The 15,339-nt window shown below is 33.8% G+C and overlaps 1 protein-coding gene across 4 annotated transcripts in view; it reads right to left on the bottom strand.

Annotated features, from left to right (window-relative positions):
* LOC107010263 (autophagy protein 5) overlaps positions 1-12,896 on the bottom strand; it is a 19,213-nt gene extending 6,317 nt beyond the window's left edge. The window contains exons 1-6 of one of the 4 annotated variants that reach the window (XM_015209512.2): positions 12,691-12,896; positions 11,715-11,768; positions 9,812-9,967; positions 5,173-5,297; positions 3,023-3,089; positions 887-976 (exon numbers count right to left, since the gene is read on the bottom strand). In XM_015209512.2, coding sequence (XP_015064998.1) covers positions 887-976; positions 3,023-3,089; positions 5,173-5,297; positions 9,812-9,931 — 402 coding nt within the window. In that variant the 5' untranslated portion in view covers positions 9,932-9,967; positions 11,715-11,768; positions 12,691-12,896. Of the gene's footprint in view, positions 1-886; positions 977-3,022; positions 3,090-5,172; positions 5,298-9,811; positions 9,968-10,671; positions 10,716-11,714; positions 11,769-12,690 lie in introns of all 4 variants that reach the window. The other 3 variants (XM_027914888.1, XM_015209509.2, XM_015209511.2) reach the window with 3 other exon arrangements.
* Between the last annotated feature and the right edge of the window lie 2,443 nt (positions 12,897-15,339).

Here is a 15,339-nt window from a genome sequence, read left to right as displayed (position 1 = left end):
GGGGGGGGGGGGGGGGGGGGGTATACAATTTTTAGTCACATAACTTTCTCAGGTTTATTTTATCTCACAAATTTTAAAAGCCTTTTCTTTTTTTAGTTTTGTATTCAATCAAATAGCTTTGCATAAATTTAAAGGGTGAAATAGTACTGGGGACACGGTGGGTAGAGCTAGTGTTATAAAAAGCAATAAGTGCGGAAGATCTCTAAGGTCCGTTGGGCTTTAAGCGCAAATTGTAAATAAAATGTGGGCTTTAATGACAAAGGCGCAAAGGGAGAAAAAATAACAACAAAAATATACGTTAAAGTCCAATACTAGTAGTTCATAAACATGAATGACAAACATATGAACCAAGAAATTGAAAAAAATAATATAAAGTGAAAAATCAACTGTTTGGTGTCACTTCTTCGGAAGAGGTTCATTGGCAAGGAAAAGCATGCCTTAGAACCTTGATGATGACACTGAAGCACACATTAAGCGATGCGTTCAACACGTTATGAGCCTCGCTTCAGGGATTAAGCGTGCTTTAAGCACCCTTTTGACAATGGGTAGAGCCCCATTTATATAATTATGAAATAGCCTACCAAATCTCACTTGCAACTAGATATATCCACTATCAAAATGATCCAGCACCAGTAGGACACAAAAGAATAAGGTGTGATCAAACTTTTACAAGCTAAAATGTCTCTTGTAATTACAAGAAAAGATCCGAACAACTTTACTTGCTCAGTATCAACTTGGTACTGAAATTTTTAATGAAATCTACTTTTTTTGAAACTTACTTTAACCTTTTTTTTTTGGAACTGGTAACTTAACTTACTTTAACTTATCAAAAAGAAAAGAAAGAGGTTAAAAGTGCAGAAGCTAACAAAAAAAAACTATACCTCACCTCTTTAAATGAATTGATAAAGCTCCATTTTACACTATCTTCACTGTCACAGGGTGTTAAAATATTTCCAGGATATCCTCTAAAATGTACCTGCAGAGAGATTTCACAAAGGCGTTTCCATTAAATTACGATGCATCCCAGATAATATAATCACTTGTTTCATTAACTAAAGCATGCTAAAATATCATAAAAGTTAAGTCCAAAGTAACGAGGTGGTTGATTCAGTAAGGCCAGTTTGAAAACCCACTTTTTAAATGCAATTGGGTGTAAATAGGTCTACTGGAATTAAGTGCAAATAGGTGTAATTATAGACTTTTTTAATGACGGTGGTGTTGACCTCGACTAATTCCACAGGATACCTGTCACCTCCCACCAGCAACAAGTATCAGGTTACTATGTCCACCAAGGCTAGGACAGGGAAAATAATCACCTAGTGTTTTTTGTTTCCGCAAAGTTTTGAACCTAAGACCTCAGGGTTCTCAACCACTTCATTGACCACTAAGCCACACCCTTGGGTGCTAATTATACAATTTTGGTATGTTTGTATGAGTTTGACCGAGTAATTACTTCTTCGGGGCGTAATTAGGAGTAATTGAGGTAGTAATCACACTCTTCAAAAGGGGTTGAAAATTGCTGGTAATTACATGGTATAATTTCAAAGTAATTATCTTCATTTTTTATTTTAACTTTAATTTCTTTTCCTTTTAATTTATATTTATTTATAATTCTTTTTCATTTTGATATTCCTTTTTCATTTTTTCAAATATATTATGTTCTTACATTGTTATCTTTTATTTCTTTATTTCTCATTTCCAAACTTTCACTTTACGTGCTTCCATATAATTTCTCCTATTTTGTTTCTTGTATTTATTTTTCTTCATTTTGCTTAGTTGTGTTATTATTCTAATTTTTTTGAAACTACCTCATATTCATAGAAACAACGAGTTATCTACAAACTTGACTTATAAGTTATAATGACTGCATTAAAGTTGGATTTTCTTGTTGAATGAGGTTATAGAGAAGCTTAATATATACTTGGTGATGTCAAAATTTATAGATTATTTTTTATCAAACATATGAACAATGTTATGAAGTTACATTTAGTTATGGTTGTAATTTTTTTGGCAAACATGTAGTTCAAGATATTTTGCAAATCGTGTGTGCTAAGTTAGAATGTTTATTAATCAATTCAACTGAAATATTATACATTTCGAAACTGTATATCAATAATTTTTGCAATCTTAGTAACAAATGTACAATTATCAAACATTTCCAATCTTTACCTATTAAGGGACAACATTTAGCTTTCTTCCGTTGATAAAACAAATTTTAACCCCCGTTTTCTCAAAACAGAAAGGTGAAGAAAAAGAAAGCAGATTAGTGATTTAGGGGGTGTTTGGATTAAACCTATTTTTAGTGGCTTTTGGCTTTTGAGTTGTTTTTTAGTTTTGAAAGTGTTTGGGTAACTCAAAAAGTGCTTTTAAGCACTTCTTTAAAGGATGAAAAAGTACCAAAAAAAGTCAACAATTGGGTGTCCTCAACTTATAACTTTAAGCTTTTGGCTTGTAAGTCACTTTAAAAGAGCCCATCCAAACACCCCCTTAGTCATTAAGACATTAAATAAACTTCATATATTGGTATCAATTGCACCCTCAATTTAGTCGACGAGTGAGGGCTTGAGAAAAAAGATTATGTGATGGATTTCATGTCTGCACTTCCACTTCTTATTTGTGCTTGCTAAATTCTATAGAATCAAGTTACCCTTCGGGTGGCCCAGTGGTTTGAGCTTGGGACTTCCATGTTGGAGGTCTCAAGTTCGAAACCCCTTGCCAGCGAAAGCAAGGGGTTTGCCTTCTGGGTCGAGCTCGTCGCATCAGGCTTGCCTAGTGCGGGTTACCTCTCCAATGTGGTTTGCGAGCTATTGCATAGGAGCGGGGTTTTACCCTGTGCTCACCCAAAAGGGTAGCAGCTGCGGGTTTCCCTTGTCGTCAAAAAGAAAAATTCTATAGAATCAAGTTATGTTGCCACTTTCTAGTTTCTACTACCCTTCCTCAGAAAACTCCAACAAATACGGTGTTACTTTCAGCTAAAAGTTTCACATAGCTTATTAGCTTAAAGCAAAATATGTTGACATACCGTCAGATTCCAAGGCCGTTCAGGTTCTGCACAAAGAAGATCAAAGAGTACCCCAGTAGGTATATACCTGAAAGAACACAAATATCCAACAAAAGAAAATATTAATCGCATTCCAAAACAAATATGGGGACAGCCAAACACTCTTAAATGAGGAAAACAAAGAAAAGCTAAGAAAGACTTCCAACGTGGTATCATCCTCTTCAAAGAAGATGTTCCAGAATGAATAAGTCAATTCATGATGATCAACTGCTATAACATTTGAGCTGCGGATGCCAGCTAGTGTTCTAATTGACATAGTTGGCTACCATCAACGGACATCAACATATAAAGAGAATGTATGACGAGACTGCTTTGCATGCATAGGGACAAAAAAAGAAAAAGATAACTGGATGATGTGATATGTGACGACGAAAGCTGTAAAGACAACTCCCTGCCTACTATGTACTTGGGTATGCCTCTAGGTGCCAAGTCAAAGGGCATGAGCATTTGGAACTCATTGATTGAAAAGTGTGAGAAGTTAATAAGATGAAAATCTCAATACATCTCCATAGGTGGCAGAGTCACTCTCATCAACTCTGTTTTGGGTGCTCTTCCAAGTTCCAACCTACATGATGTCAATCTTTCCCATTCCTGATGGAGTGATACAAAGATTACACAAGATTAGGAGAGATTATCTTTGGGAAGGGATTAAGGAAAATGACTACTGTTCAGCACTTGGTCAAATTGAACAAGGTTCTCTGGGGAAAGAAGCAAGGGGGTTTTAGGAGTAAGAAATCTGAAAATGCAAAGCAAGGCACTTAGACTGAAGTGGTTATGGAAATACTCACAACAGCCTCAAGCATACAGGGGCAAAGCAATTAAAGCTAAACAGGGAGAGGAGAACACATGGATGACAAAGGAGGTATCTACCCCCTATGGTGCAAGTCTAGGGAGGTCTCAGAACTTTTTGGCCTTTTTTGAAAAATAACAACTGTGAGAGTAGGCAATGAAAGTAAGACCTTTTGGGAGGACAAATGGCTGGGACATGCTAGTTTAAAGAACCTTTTACCTGAAATGTATATTATGGCAGTATATCAACAAATGCGTTTGGCTGACAGTTGGACACAACAAGGGCAGAACATCCAGCAAGAAGGAATTTTAATAACTAGGAGATTGTAACCGTCAGAATTTTTCAGAGCTTGGAAGAGTACAAAGGGGCAAAGCATGAGGTTGATAGACTATGGTGGAACAAAGATAGCAAAGGCATGATTAAGGTGAACTCAGCATACAAATTTTTTACCAAGGTGGACAACAGCCACCACAATGGCCATGAAAACAGATCTGGAATACAAAAATCCCCTTCAAGGTGGCATGTTTTACTTGATTACTGGCAAGAGAAGTAGTCCTGACACAAGAAAGTCTCAAGAAGAGGAAGTTCTTTATGTGCTCCAGATGCTATTTGTATGGAGAAGAGGTTGAGATGGTCAGTAACAACCCAACTTTGGAGGATTTTATCAGCCTCAGGAGTATTGTTTGGATAATGCCTAACAGAATCACCCACCTTCTCTACAGTTGGGAAGAGGTAGGTGTGGGAGCTTCATTCAGAGACCGATGGAGGATTGTCCCAGAGCCTGTATTTGGTGGACTATCTGGAGAGAGAAATGCTAGTGTTTTGAGAGAAAAAGTTGTGATCTTCAGAAGATCAAATTGAACTGTCAGACTTTTTAATTTCTGGTGCAAACAGATGGAACTAGAGGATACTAAATCAATTATTGAGATTCTTCGGTCTTGTTAGATTTTAGATTCAGATACCATGTTTTTTGGATATGCTGTAATTATGGTTCCAGTACAATACACGTACGGGTTTTAGTCGATACATACAAATGTTACCTTCTAAAAAAAAAAGAAGTTGTAAAGACAAGAACTAGATAAACTGAAAAAAGAATTGTAGCATATTTCTGGAGAATATGATTCTTAAAAATAAAAAAAATCAAAACATTGCAGACATTTAGTCTAGAATAAAGAGATCGTGAATACATCGAGTGAACTCATTCATCTATCAGTGTATACAATTGTTTCGAGCAGTATATAATATACTATAACGACTCAACAATTGAACCACTGAGAAATAAACCCATGTCCAAGATATACCGATTAATGAGCATGCATACCATTTGAGAGGCAAGCCATTGTACTCAAACCATATGGTATCTACACCTGGAGGAAGTGAATTACTGAAGAAAGGCTTTACTTTTTGTGCTAAAAGAGGCAGGTACCCAATTCGAGGAGCTAAAATCTGCAAAACGGAACACCATCAAATATAAAAAATAAATTAGTTTTTTTGTAGATTATAAAAACTAAAATATCTCTCTATGTGTGTGTGTGTGTGGTGGGTGTGTGTGTGTGTGTTTGTGTGTGTGAGTGTGTGTGAGAGTGAGAGAGAGAGTCTGGTGGAGAGGGGGGGGGGGGATATCGGGTTATTATGCATTTATTCATGTGTTTGGTACAATAACCGTGACACTGCAGTAAACTAAGTAGTTGCAGAGGACAGCTGATTTTAGTCTCCAAGATTTGAATCATGATGAAAAAGATAGGAACCACAAAAAAAGAAAAACAGTTTTTCCTAGGGAATTGTTGGTCTTTTTTGACCAGAAAGAAATTTAACGAGAATGATCTACTGGAAAGTGGAATTAAGAGTGCAAAATGCTATTTGAACCTAATTGTACTCAATTCCAAAAAGAGCTATATTTTGGTTTGGGATTTTAGCAGAGACATTCCTACTTTAATGTCGCAGCCCATTGGCAATTTTAGCAAATAACTCAAAACACTTAATATGGAATGCATATTTCTCATATCAACATATCCTGAATGCATTTTTATTTCTTCTTTTTTTAATAAAGTAAACAAATTCCATTAATGTTTAGGCTAAAACAAAAGCAATATATACTAGTATACCCAAAAAATAGAAAACTATAGATAAAGATGTTTTTCTACAAGAAATACCCATCTTCTATACAAAAAGGCGCTTCATGGGAGCACACCAAAAGAAAGTAAGGGATAAGAGGCTATGGCCTCACATTCTCAAAATTCAATAGTACCCCCTCAAAAGTTCTCATTTTCTTTCTCTCCAAATAACCCACATGAGTGCTAGCGGAGCAACATTCCATCTCTATGCCTCTTCCTCCTTTTACCACAATTCCAGTTGAACTTGACTTTTTGACAGTGTTTGGCATCACCCATGATATGTGAACCAATTAAGTATGTCTCACCATAACCTCAAGGTAAAAGCACACAATATAGAAGGAGTGATTACCATCTTCACTAGCCTCCTTTCACATGAAACACTAATCGACATAAACGACATTCCACTTCCTAACATTCTCGTTTGCTAAGGTCACCCTTCTAGCTGCAAATGAAGTGAAGAAACACACTTCCCTCGAAACTTTGGAATCCAAATCGAAGTACTTCCACCATCCAAATTTATGTGAAGGTGTTGACTAAGCTCGGAGTTTAAGAATGAATTTTTTTTTTTGAAGCTTGTGGTTTAAAATGTGAGAAATATTGAAAAATAATATTATTGAATTGTTGTTGAGTCTACATTATTACAAGAGAACCTATTTATAGATCCTAGAGTACAATCCTTTACCAAATAGGATACTATTTAATATTCCTATTCCTATTCTAATAGGATTGTATAAACATATTCCTATTCTAATAGGATTGTATAAACCTATTCCTATTCTAATAGGATTGTATAAACTTGTTTCTATTCTAGAACTCCCCCTCAAGCTAGTGCATACAATTCATGTACCTAGCTTGTTACAAATGTAATTAACACGAGGACCGATGAGGGTCTTGGTGAGATATCCACAAGTTGATCAGTCGACTTCACAAAACTGACGGTCAAGTCAATCTCAATGTGCTTGTCTTCTCATCAAATACTGGATTTGATGCATAATGTCAGTAAACACAGATAAAATTCCAGTGTTGAACTTCCCAAACTAAACATGCAAAGACTAAACCCAGCTGTTGTTCGGACCTAAAACAGGATCTTTCTGACCTCCGAATCCGATCTCCACCGTTCAAATCAACCACCAAGATGTCAGTAACACACAGTCCAAATTTTAGCCCGATCCAACGATTAGTTAATCGGGTAGCACGATCTGAAGGTTGCTGGTAGGAGAAAAAGACTGCAGCAAAAAAAAACATTTTTCTTCTCTCTTCTCTCTAGTTGAAAGCCCTCTAAAAGAAAAACCTCTCTTATATCCTAATGTTTTTCAAAGACAAGACCGAAAAGACTGTTTCAAACCATAGAGTGACTCACATAATCGAGATACAAGACTACTACACTCCCTCTGAGCAACAGAGTGCTCAAAACCTAGTACAAAGTATATGGATCATGTTGGAATCAATAGATGAGTTGATGTTAAACAAGTCACTGAAAAACTGGTTGGAATATGCTCATATGTCGGAGTATTAGATTTGATGGCTAAAAGTGGTCACAATCTAAGGAATAAAACTATATAGGCATGGTCGGAATGATGTCACAACCCAATTAGTAAATAGAAATTATACAGGATAGTTCGAATTTGATGGAACAACCCCATCGAAAAAGGGAAATAATATGGGTAGGGTTGGAATGATGGCATAACCCTATGCAAATCAGATTTGAGGAGTCACCGAAAGACGAATGGAACTACGCAAATCAAATCTGAGGAGTCATCGAAAAGACACACGGTGCTATGCAACTCAGATATGAAAAAGTAGTTCGGAAAAAAAAAACACGGTACTACGCATATTAAATATGAAAAGTAGTCCGGAGATATGCACGGTGCTACGCAAATAAGATATGCAAAAACAGGTAGTCACCAGAATAATGACATGGTGCTACACAAATATAATATGAAAAAGTAGTCAATGGAATGTTGGCACGGTGCTACACAAATTAAATATGAAAAAGTAGTCACCGGTATGATGGCACGGTGCTACACAAAATAGATATAAGAAAGCAGTCACCGAAATAATGAAGCGGTGCTACAAAAATTAGATATGGAAAAATAGTCACTAGAAAGATACACGGTGACCCAACTTTTGTTAACATAATCATTGGCCGGACAGGCGGCATATATGAGTAATAGCCGCCCGCCGACAGCGGAAGCTCTTTGATTGTTTACTAAGATCGTAGAGGCTCTGATACCATGTGAGAAATATTGAAAAATAATATTATTGAATTGTTGTTGTGTCTACATTATTACAAGAGACCCTATTTATAGATCCTAGAGTACAATTCTTTACCAAATAGGATATTATTTAATATTCCTATTCTAATAGGATTGTATAAACATATTCCTGTTCTAATAATAGGATTATATAAACCTATTCCTATTCTAATAGGATTATATAAACCTATTTCTATTCTAACATAAAACAAGTCATAGATTCTTGTGTGGCTGTAAATTATCTATCTTAAGGTAAAATGGAAAGTTTAAAATTAAATTGTAACCAAAAATAAGGTGTCACTCTTTGTGAAACTAACTAAAAAAAGGTCGCATAAACTGGGAATATAAGGGTAGACAGCCTCCTCCCGAATCAATAGCTTTTCATAAACAAACTTGATAGAAAAAACTTGCAATTCCCCAAATCCCACCTCCATGCACTATGGCAATAAAATGTCATGCTTTGTTTTTGAAGCAAATCTAACAATTTTTGGAACTCAATCACCTCCCAATCATGAAAATTTCTCATTAACCTCAAGCCCAAAAATATCTTACCACCCTGTATTATCCGAATTTTGTGGATCGTCAAAAATCCTTATGACATGATATCTATAAATTCTATGAAGTTCTCTTCTAAAGTGTTGTCCTCACCATGCCCCAACAACTAACTGTCTTCCCGACTCGTAACCTAGAATAATACTTACCACCCTCTCCAAAAAAAGCTTGTTCCTCCGCCCCGAATCTCCATAGCATACCAAATAATGCCTTATTGAAGGCCCTTAAATCATTAACTCCAAACCCTCCCTAACACATAGGATATGTCACAATCTTCCATCTAACCGAATGGAACTTCCTTTCCCATAACAATTTTCTTTGGTGTCAACTTTTCTATAACACCGACTGAAGCACGCAACAAGGACGTAAAAGATGTAGGAATACTGAGAAAGTGCTCTTAATTAGCATTTCTTCACACCTTTAGAATGTGCCTATGATAAACATATTAGACATGTATATCATGTGTAGCAAAAAGTAAATCCAGTTTCTTCCTTGAAACTAGGTTTCCTTATTAGCGCAAATACTAATGTAAACCATAATCTCGAGACCTCACATCAAAAAACCATCAACATTATTCTACATTGCCACAACCCACTTTTCAAACTTTGTTTCAGTTTCTAAACTATCAACAGCAATTAACCGTGCAACTTCAACCCCTAATAAATAGGTCAGAGGTGGGTGCTGGCAATTTATGACCAAACCATCATTTATTTCCCTTTCCCAATAGTTCAACAGCGGTTCCCCCTTATCAATCCGAGTTGGATTTCAAACCAATCTTTGGCAATCAATTCACATTGAAACATTCTATCCCCTTCCTAATGAATCATCAGGGTTTCTCCAGTTAGCCAAAATTATGATCCATAGAATAGTGTTTTATCACCACTAAAGCAAAGAATTTTACCATTGGATATTCAGGAAATCAAAGAATTGATTCAAAATTAAAAAATTAAAAACACATGCGATTCATCAAAATGAAATCGATGAATAAGTGGTAATAATAAAGCAATTAAAGCATTGTCAAGATTGGAAAAAGGAGTACCATAGCAGGGGGAGGAGCAGGGAGAGTAGTGATTTCGGATTCATGAAGATGAATCTGCAGAGGGATTGCTCCTTCCCATATATATTTATGTGCTTCAGTTCCTCCTCCTTTACTTTCCATTATCTTCAATTCACCCTTCTCTTCTCTTCTCTTCTGCTGCACAGAAAAAGGTAATATCGACGTTCTCATTCTCTCCAATAACTTTACTTCTTCAATGATCACCGGTATCGTGAAGTCAGACCTATTCTTAATTTTTATCTCAACATTCAACTTCAATCTAATTCTCTATTATGTAACATAAAATTCTATTTTTTCAAATTTCTCATTTAATATAAAATTATATTTTATTCTAAATATATATGAATGAACAATTCGAATAAAAGTGATATTATTAATTAAGACAATTACATAATAAATACTGCACCATTGTAAAATTTATTTTAATCTTTTACATAAATACTTAACTTTTAAACTATTATGTTGCTCCCATAAATGCTCTATCAATGCAATGTTGTCCTTATATTGTATCCAATTATTTCGTGTATTAATTACTTACTCTATTCGATTTTGAACTATTGCATCAATTATTTTCATGTTCATTATATATATTAGAGATTTAATTAATAGACTTATATAATATAAATAATATTCAAATACTTTCAAATTACATATTTAAAAAGCCAAAAGATAAAATAGAAAAATTATTAATTTGGGTGAAAGAAGTAATTTGTCAATTATATAGTTTTAGATGTTATATTATATTAAAATTTAATTACAAATAATAAAGACTTAATTAATGATATAATAGAAATAATACTAAAATAATCAAAAAGTGAAATAGAGAAGTGAATAGTAGTTACTGTTCAACTCTCTACAAAATGGAGGATAGAGAGCAATCACGGAGCTGAAATTTCACATAGGGTGTAAATAAATAAATAAAGCAAGGCATTAGAAAAATAAATAAATGCTCATGAGCATGCTAAGAATAAGGCAAATATTTATCTAACGTATCAAAATCAAAGAGGCAAGCTTGCATAAAATTGAACATTACTCACAATTAACTCAATGAACATTAAAAGGTATTTGTTTATGGGAACAAGAATTAATTAACCAAAGGGAAATGGGAGGGGGGAGAACAGTGATGGCATAAAGGAACGAGACATGAAAGCTTAAGCCATTTAATCACAAAATACCCAACTAAATCAACTCTTTAGATAATATCTTTACTGTACAAAGGGAGAAATTAATTACATTAAGTGACGCAAACAATAAGAAAATTAGTTACTGCCAAGCATATGACTTCCTAAAGAACAAGAAAATCTCAATATTTTATCATGAAAGATATCACTCATAAGGCAAATCTAATAGGCCTACTAATAACAGAGAACCATCTCTTCCTGCATTGTAAGTTTACTGCTCACATGTGGAACTTGTTTCTCAACATCACAAGCATGACCTGGACAGTGCCAAAACATACATCAGCTCTATTGAGCAGCTGGATTAGGAGGGGAGGCTGTAAGAGTCAGAAGAGATGGTCGAAGCTAATACCATCATGTGTGTAGTGGTCAGTCTGGAAAGAAAGAAATATAAAATGTTTGTAGATCCAATTCCATCCACAAAGTTAAATGGAATTGTATAGTATCTCTACTTTTTTGGTGTAAACAGCTTTGTATAGATGATATAGACCAGATTATAGATTTGATAGGAAATCTGTAACTACCCCTTTTTGGAGGTAGCCGGTTATAAAATTAAATAGGACAAATATATCTTAAGCCAAACCACAACAGACAACCTTAAGACTTTTAAAACTTATGGAACACCAAGGAATATCAACAGCCAGTAGTAGAGAAAATAAGATTTAATAGTAAAGCAACATCATTATCTTTTGATCAAAACAACTTACTTAGAGTTTGAAGAAAGACGACATTTGAAACTCGAACCCAAACAAGACAACATGCTGAAAAGGAAAAGAGGCATCAACTTTGAAAGAAAACAAGAACGGGAGCAAGCTGAAATCTGAAGAGTGACAAAATCTCACACTAAAGAAAAAGAAACTCAACGACAAATAGTAAACATTTTCAACTAAAATTTAAGCAAAATGGACGCATAAACTCGATTAAAACGGGTAAGCTAGGCAGTAGCACAGTCATGGGATTCAGAAACGGAGAAACAGTTACTACATCAACAAAACAATTAATAAAACGACAAACAGCCTTCATATTAGTTAGTTAAGATTCTGCCTCTATTTTGGAAAAGAAAAACAACAATAACAAATATGGATATGCTGAAAACCGAAAAGAGGCTTCAAGGAAGAACCAACTACATTTTCGAAAACTCTAAGGAACTAAATAACAGAAAAAGGAAATGCCAAAGTAACATTCATAAAACTAAGACCAGCAGACCCATTAATCCATTCGAAAGCTTTAAAGATGCTCAACAAATGAAATAACAATCTCAATCAAGTTAAAACTTTCAATAACCCACAAAGAAGACTTAAAACTACTAATCATTACACTCGAAATGCAGAGAACGTGTAGACATAGGAATCGAAAGAAACAACAAAAGACATCATTCCAGCCATCCTAACAAATATGAACTGAACGAGGACAAAGAACGAGAAGGAAACAAACTTTGGAGATTATAATCAAAGGGAAAAACCAAACTATTAATCAAAGGCATTCTAGGCATAAATCACACAAAGAGACATGTTCTATGCCTCAACAACTAAAATAAATCAACTCGAACCAAAACGACCAAGCGTCAATAGTAAAGCATAGAAGAAAAGAAGTATTCGAGCGAGGAAAAACAAGAGTCAACAGTAAACTTCTGATTACAAACAAAATGCGAGCTAAAACGAGTTAAGGTCAACATGAAGTTACCTTTTCGGGGGCAGCGAACTGGAATTACAGCTTAACTATGAAGCTTCCGCCACCAATCTCGAAAGATTCCGACGGAAACTTGGATTTCGAACAGATGATCCCCGAAATTTTGTTTGAACTCTAACGCCCCAAATGTAAATCGCTCGGTCAAGAAGAAGAAGAAGAAGAAGGGGTAGTATTGCTGTTTGTGCGCGTAGTTGTATACGTATGCGTGTGTTGTATGTCTCTATAAGATGGGTTTTGGGCTGATGGGTTTATGACTTCCGGCCCAAATTTTCTCTTGAAAATTGATCCAACAAGAGATGGATATATTTGAAGGCAACTAAAGATTAAATAAAACGAATTAATATTAAATAATTAACGAGCTTTTTAATTTTAATTTAAATATATAAACTAATACTTAAACCAAAACTAATTGACAAAACATTTAAGTAAAATTAAAATCTTTTTTAGATGATTTTTGAAATTTCTAAAATATATTAATTATATATATAATTATTTAAAACACAGAATTATTTAAAAATTATAAAAATGACAAACTACTTACAATAACCTGCAAACTATTATTTTTTAGTTTTTTTTTGAAATTTTCTATAGGCATAATACATATATTGGATTCTAACCTTGGTTTCAAATTTTAACTTTGACCTCCAACTTTCATAATGCACAAACAGGCACTTTAACTATCCAACTTTTAAATAAATAAACACATGAGTCCTACATGACACAATACACGTAGGACACCACGTAGGACAAAAAATGACATGTAGGATGAAATGTAAGACATGTGTGTCTATTTCTTCAATTTAATAGAAGTTTAAGTGTCTATTTGTGCAAATACAAAATTGAAGGGCATAAATATGATTTGAAACCAAGTTAAAAGGCACATTTATGTATCATGCCTTTTCTATAACTAATTATTTTAAATTGTTTGAAATTGAAGAAACTCGATGATTAATCTATATGATGGAGGTCCAAATTTGGGTCAACACCATCAATAGTAGTAACATGCTCTAAATAAATGATATATGTTGCTAGACTTCATGAGAGTTTATTCTCTTAAAAAGGCATAAAAGATAGAAGTACTTGAGTATAGACTCATATATACTACATCGAAAATTATTTTTAACTGTCTTTAAACAACGCAATAGCTTAATTACAGCTAATTATATACTTTTAGAGATAATTAGCATTCTTTGAATATACCCCTAAAGCCTTTATCAACATTGGATTCAATATAAATTAACTAGTGTCAGTAAAAATTTTAGCACGTGTATATTTAGTCGCTAAAAGATATTATTATTATAATGATACTATCTAGAATAATAGGACTTTATATATATATATATATATATATATATATATATAAACTCAACTTAACAATAAATAACACCGAATGGGTTATAAGTTGTAAAAATCAAAATTCGAAATTGTTAATGTGTCATGTGTGGTGAGAATTTGTGCATTCGTTCATATTAAGATATCTAGGTCTTGTCTTGTGTGTGATAAATTTAAAAAAAAATTATACTCGCTTAATGTGATTAGAGACATTTCTTATTTAAAATTAATTCTTTTACTATTGTGATATCTACCAACACATTTTTTTTTTCCAGTTAAGCCTTTTTAAGCCTATTAACTTATTTCTTTGACAACCATATTATGTATCCTAATTTCTTTTTGTTATTTAACCTCAGATTTTGATTCAAAAGTTCTTAATACACTTTATGTTGAAAGATTTAGAAAAATAAGGAGATGAGAAATAAAGAGGTGAATAAACTTAGAGAAGTAGGTAATGTGATTTAGAGGAGAACAAAATTAGTGTCCAAGGTATAAAAATATCTATACTTGGTGAAAAAACTGAAAATAAAGGATAAGAATAAAAAGAAAAATATTTTATAGGACTTAACAATAAAAAGTAGAGAAGTTTGGGAAAGTAAAAGAATTAAAAGTGAAAAGAAACCTTGAACCAATTGAATAATGAAGGAAAAATATATCTCAAAAAAGATTAAAAAGAGAAAAGTATCATAAAAAGTCGAAAGTAGGGTGAGTTGAGAAGGAAGAACTCGATTAATCTTTTCAATATCTTAATGTGTATAGGGAAGAGCAGTAACTATTTTCAATCAAATACTTTATACATATCATTTAGTCTACATTAATTACAACCCAAATAAATTCCCTTGTGATCTTGAAATTCTATATTTTGATTGACTTAATGGTCACCTATTATATATTTTGATATGTCTTAAATATATTTATGAGAGTGAGAGACTTGATATCCTCATGGCCTAATGATAGTATACATATGATAAGTGAAAAATATGCAATATCTTTGATTGTAAGGACATTTGACAGTTAAAACTAGTGAAGAAACCTTACCCCAGAACACGAACCAGGTTCGTGTAAGTTGCTTTTAAGTAAAGACAGAGTAAAGACACAAACACTTATTGAATTAAAAACCTTCCTCACTCAAGGAAGGAAAAACCTCGTTTTATTAATTCAACTATAAGATTTTGTGATTACAACTCAATAATCAAAAAGTCTTATCTCTACTACTCCCTCGATTGACTCCAATCGATCTCTCCAAAAGGCCAAACCCACCTTTTGTTACAATTCTCACAGAAACTCAACCCTACAAAGAGCCAAACCCAC

The sequence above is a fragment of the Solanum pennellii genome, chromosome 2 (assembly GCF_001406875.1).
Source record: "Solanum pennellii chromosome 2, SPENNV200".
In the NCBI taxonomy this organism is placed as follows: domain Eukaryota; kingdom Viridiplantae; phylum Streptophyta; class Magnoliopsida; order Solanales; family Solanaceae; genus Solanum; species Solanum pennellii.
This window is presented reverse-complemented; position numbering and strand designations above follow the sequence as displayed.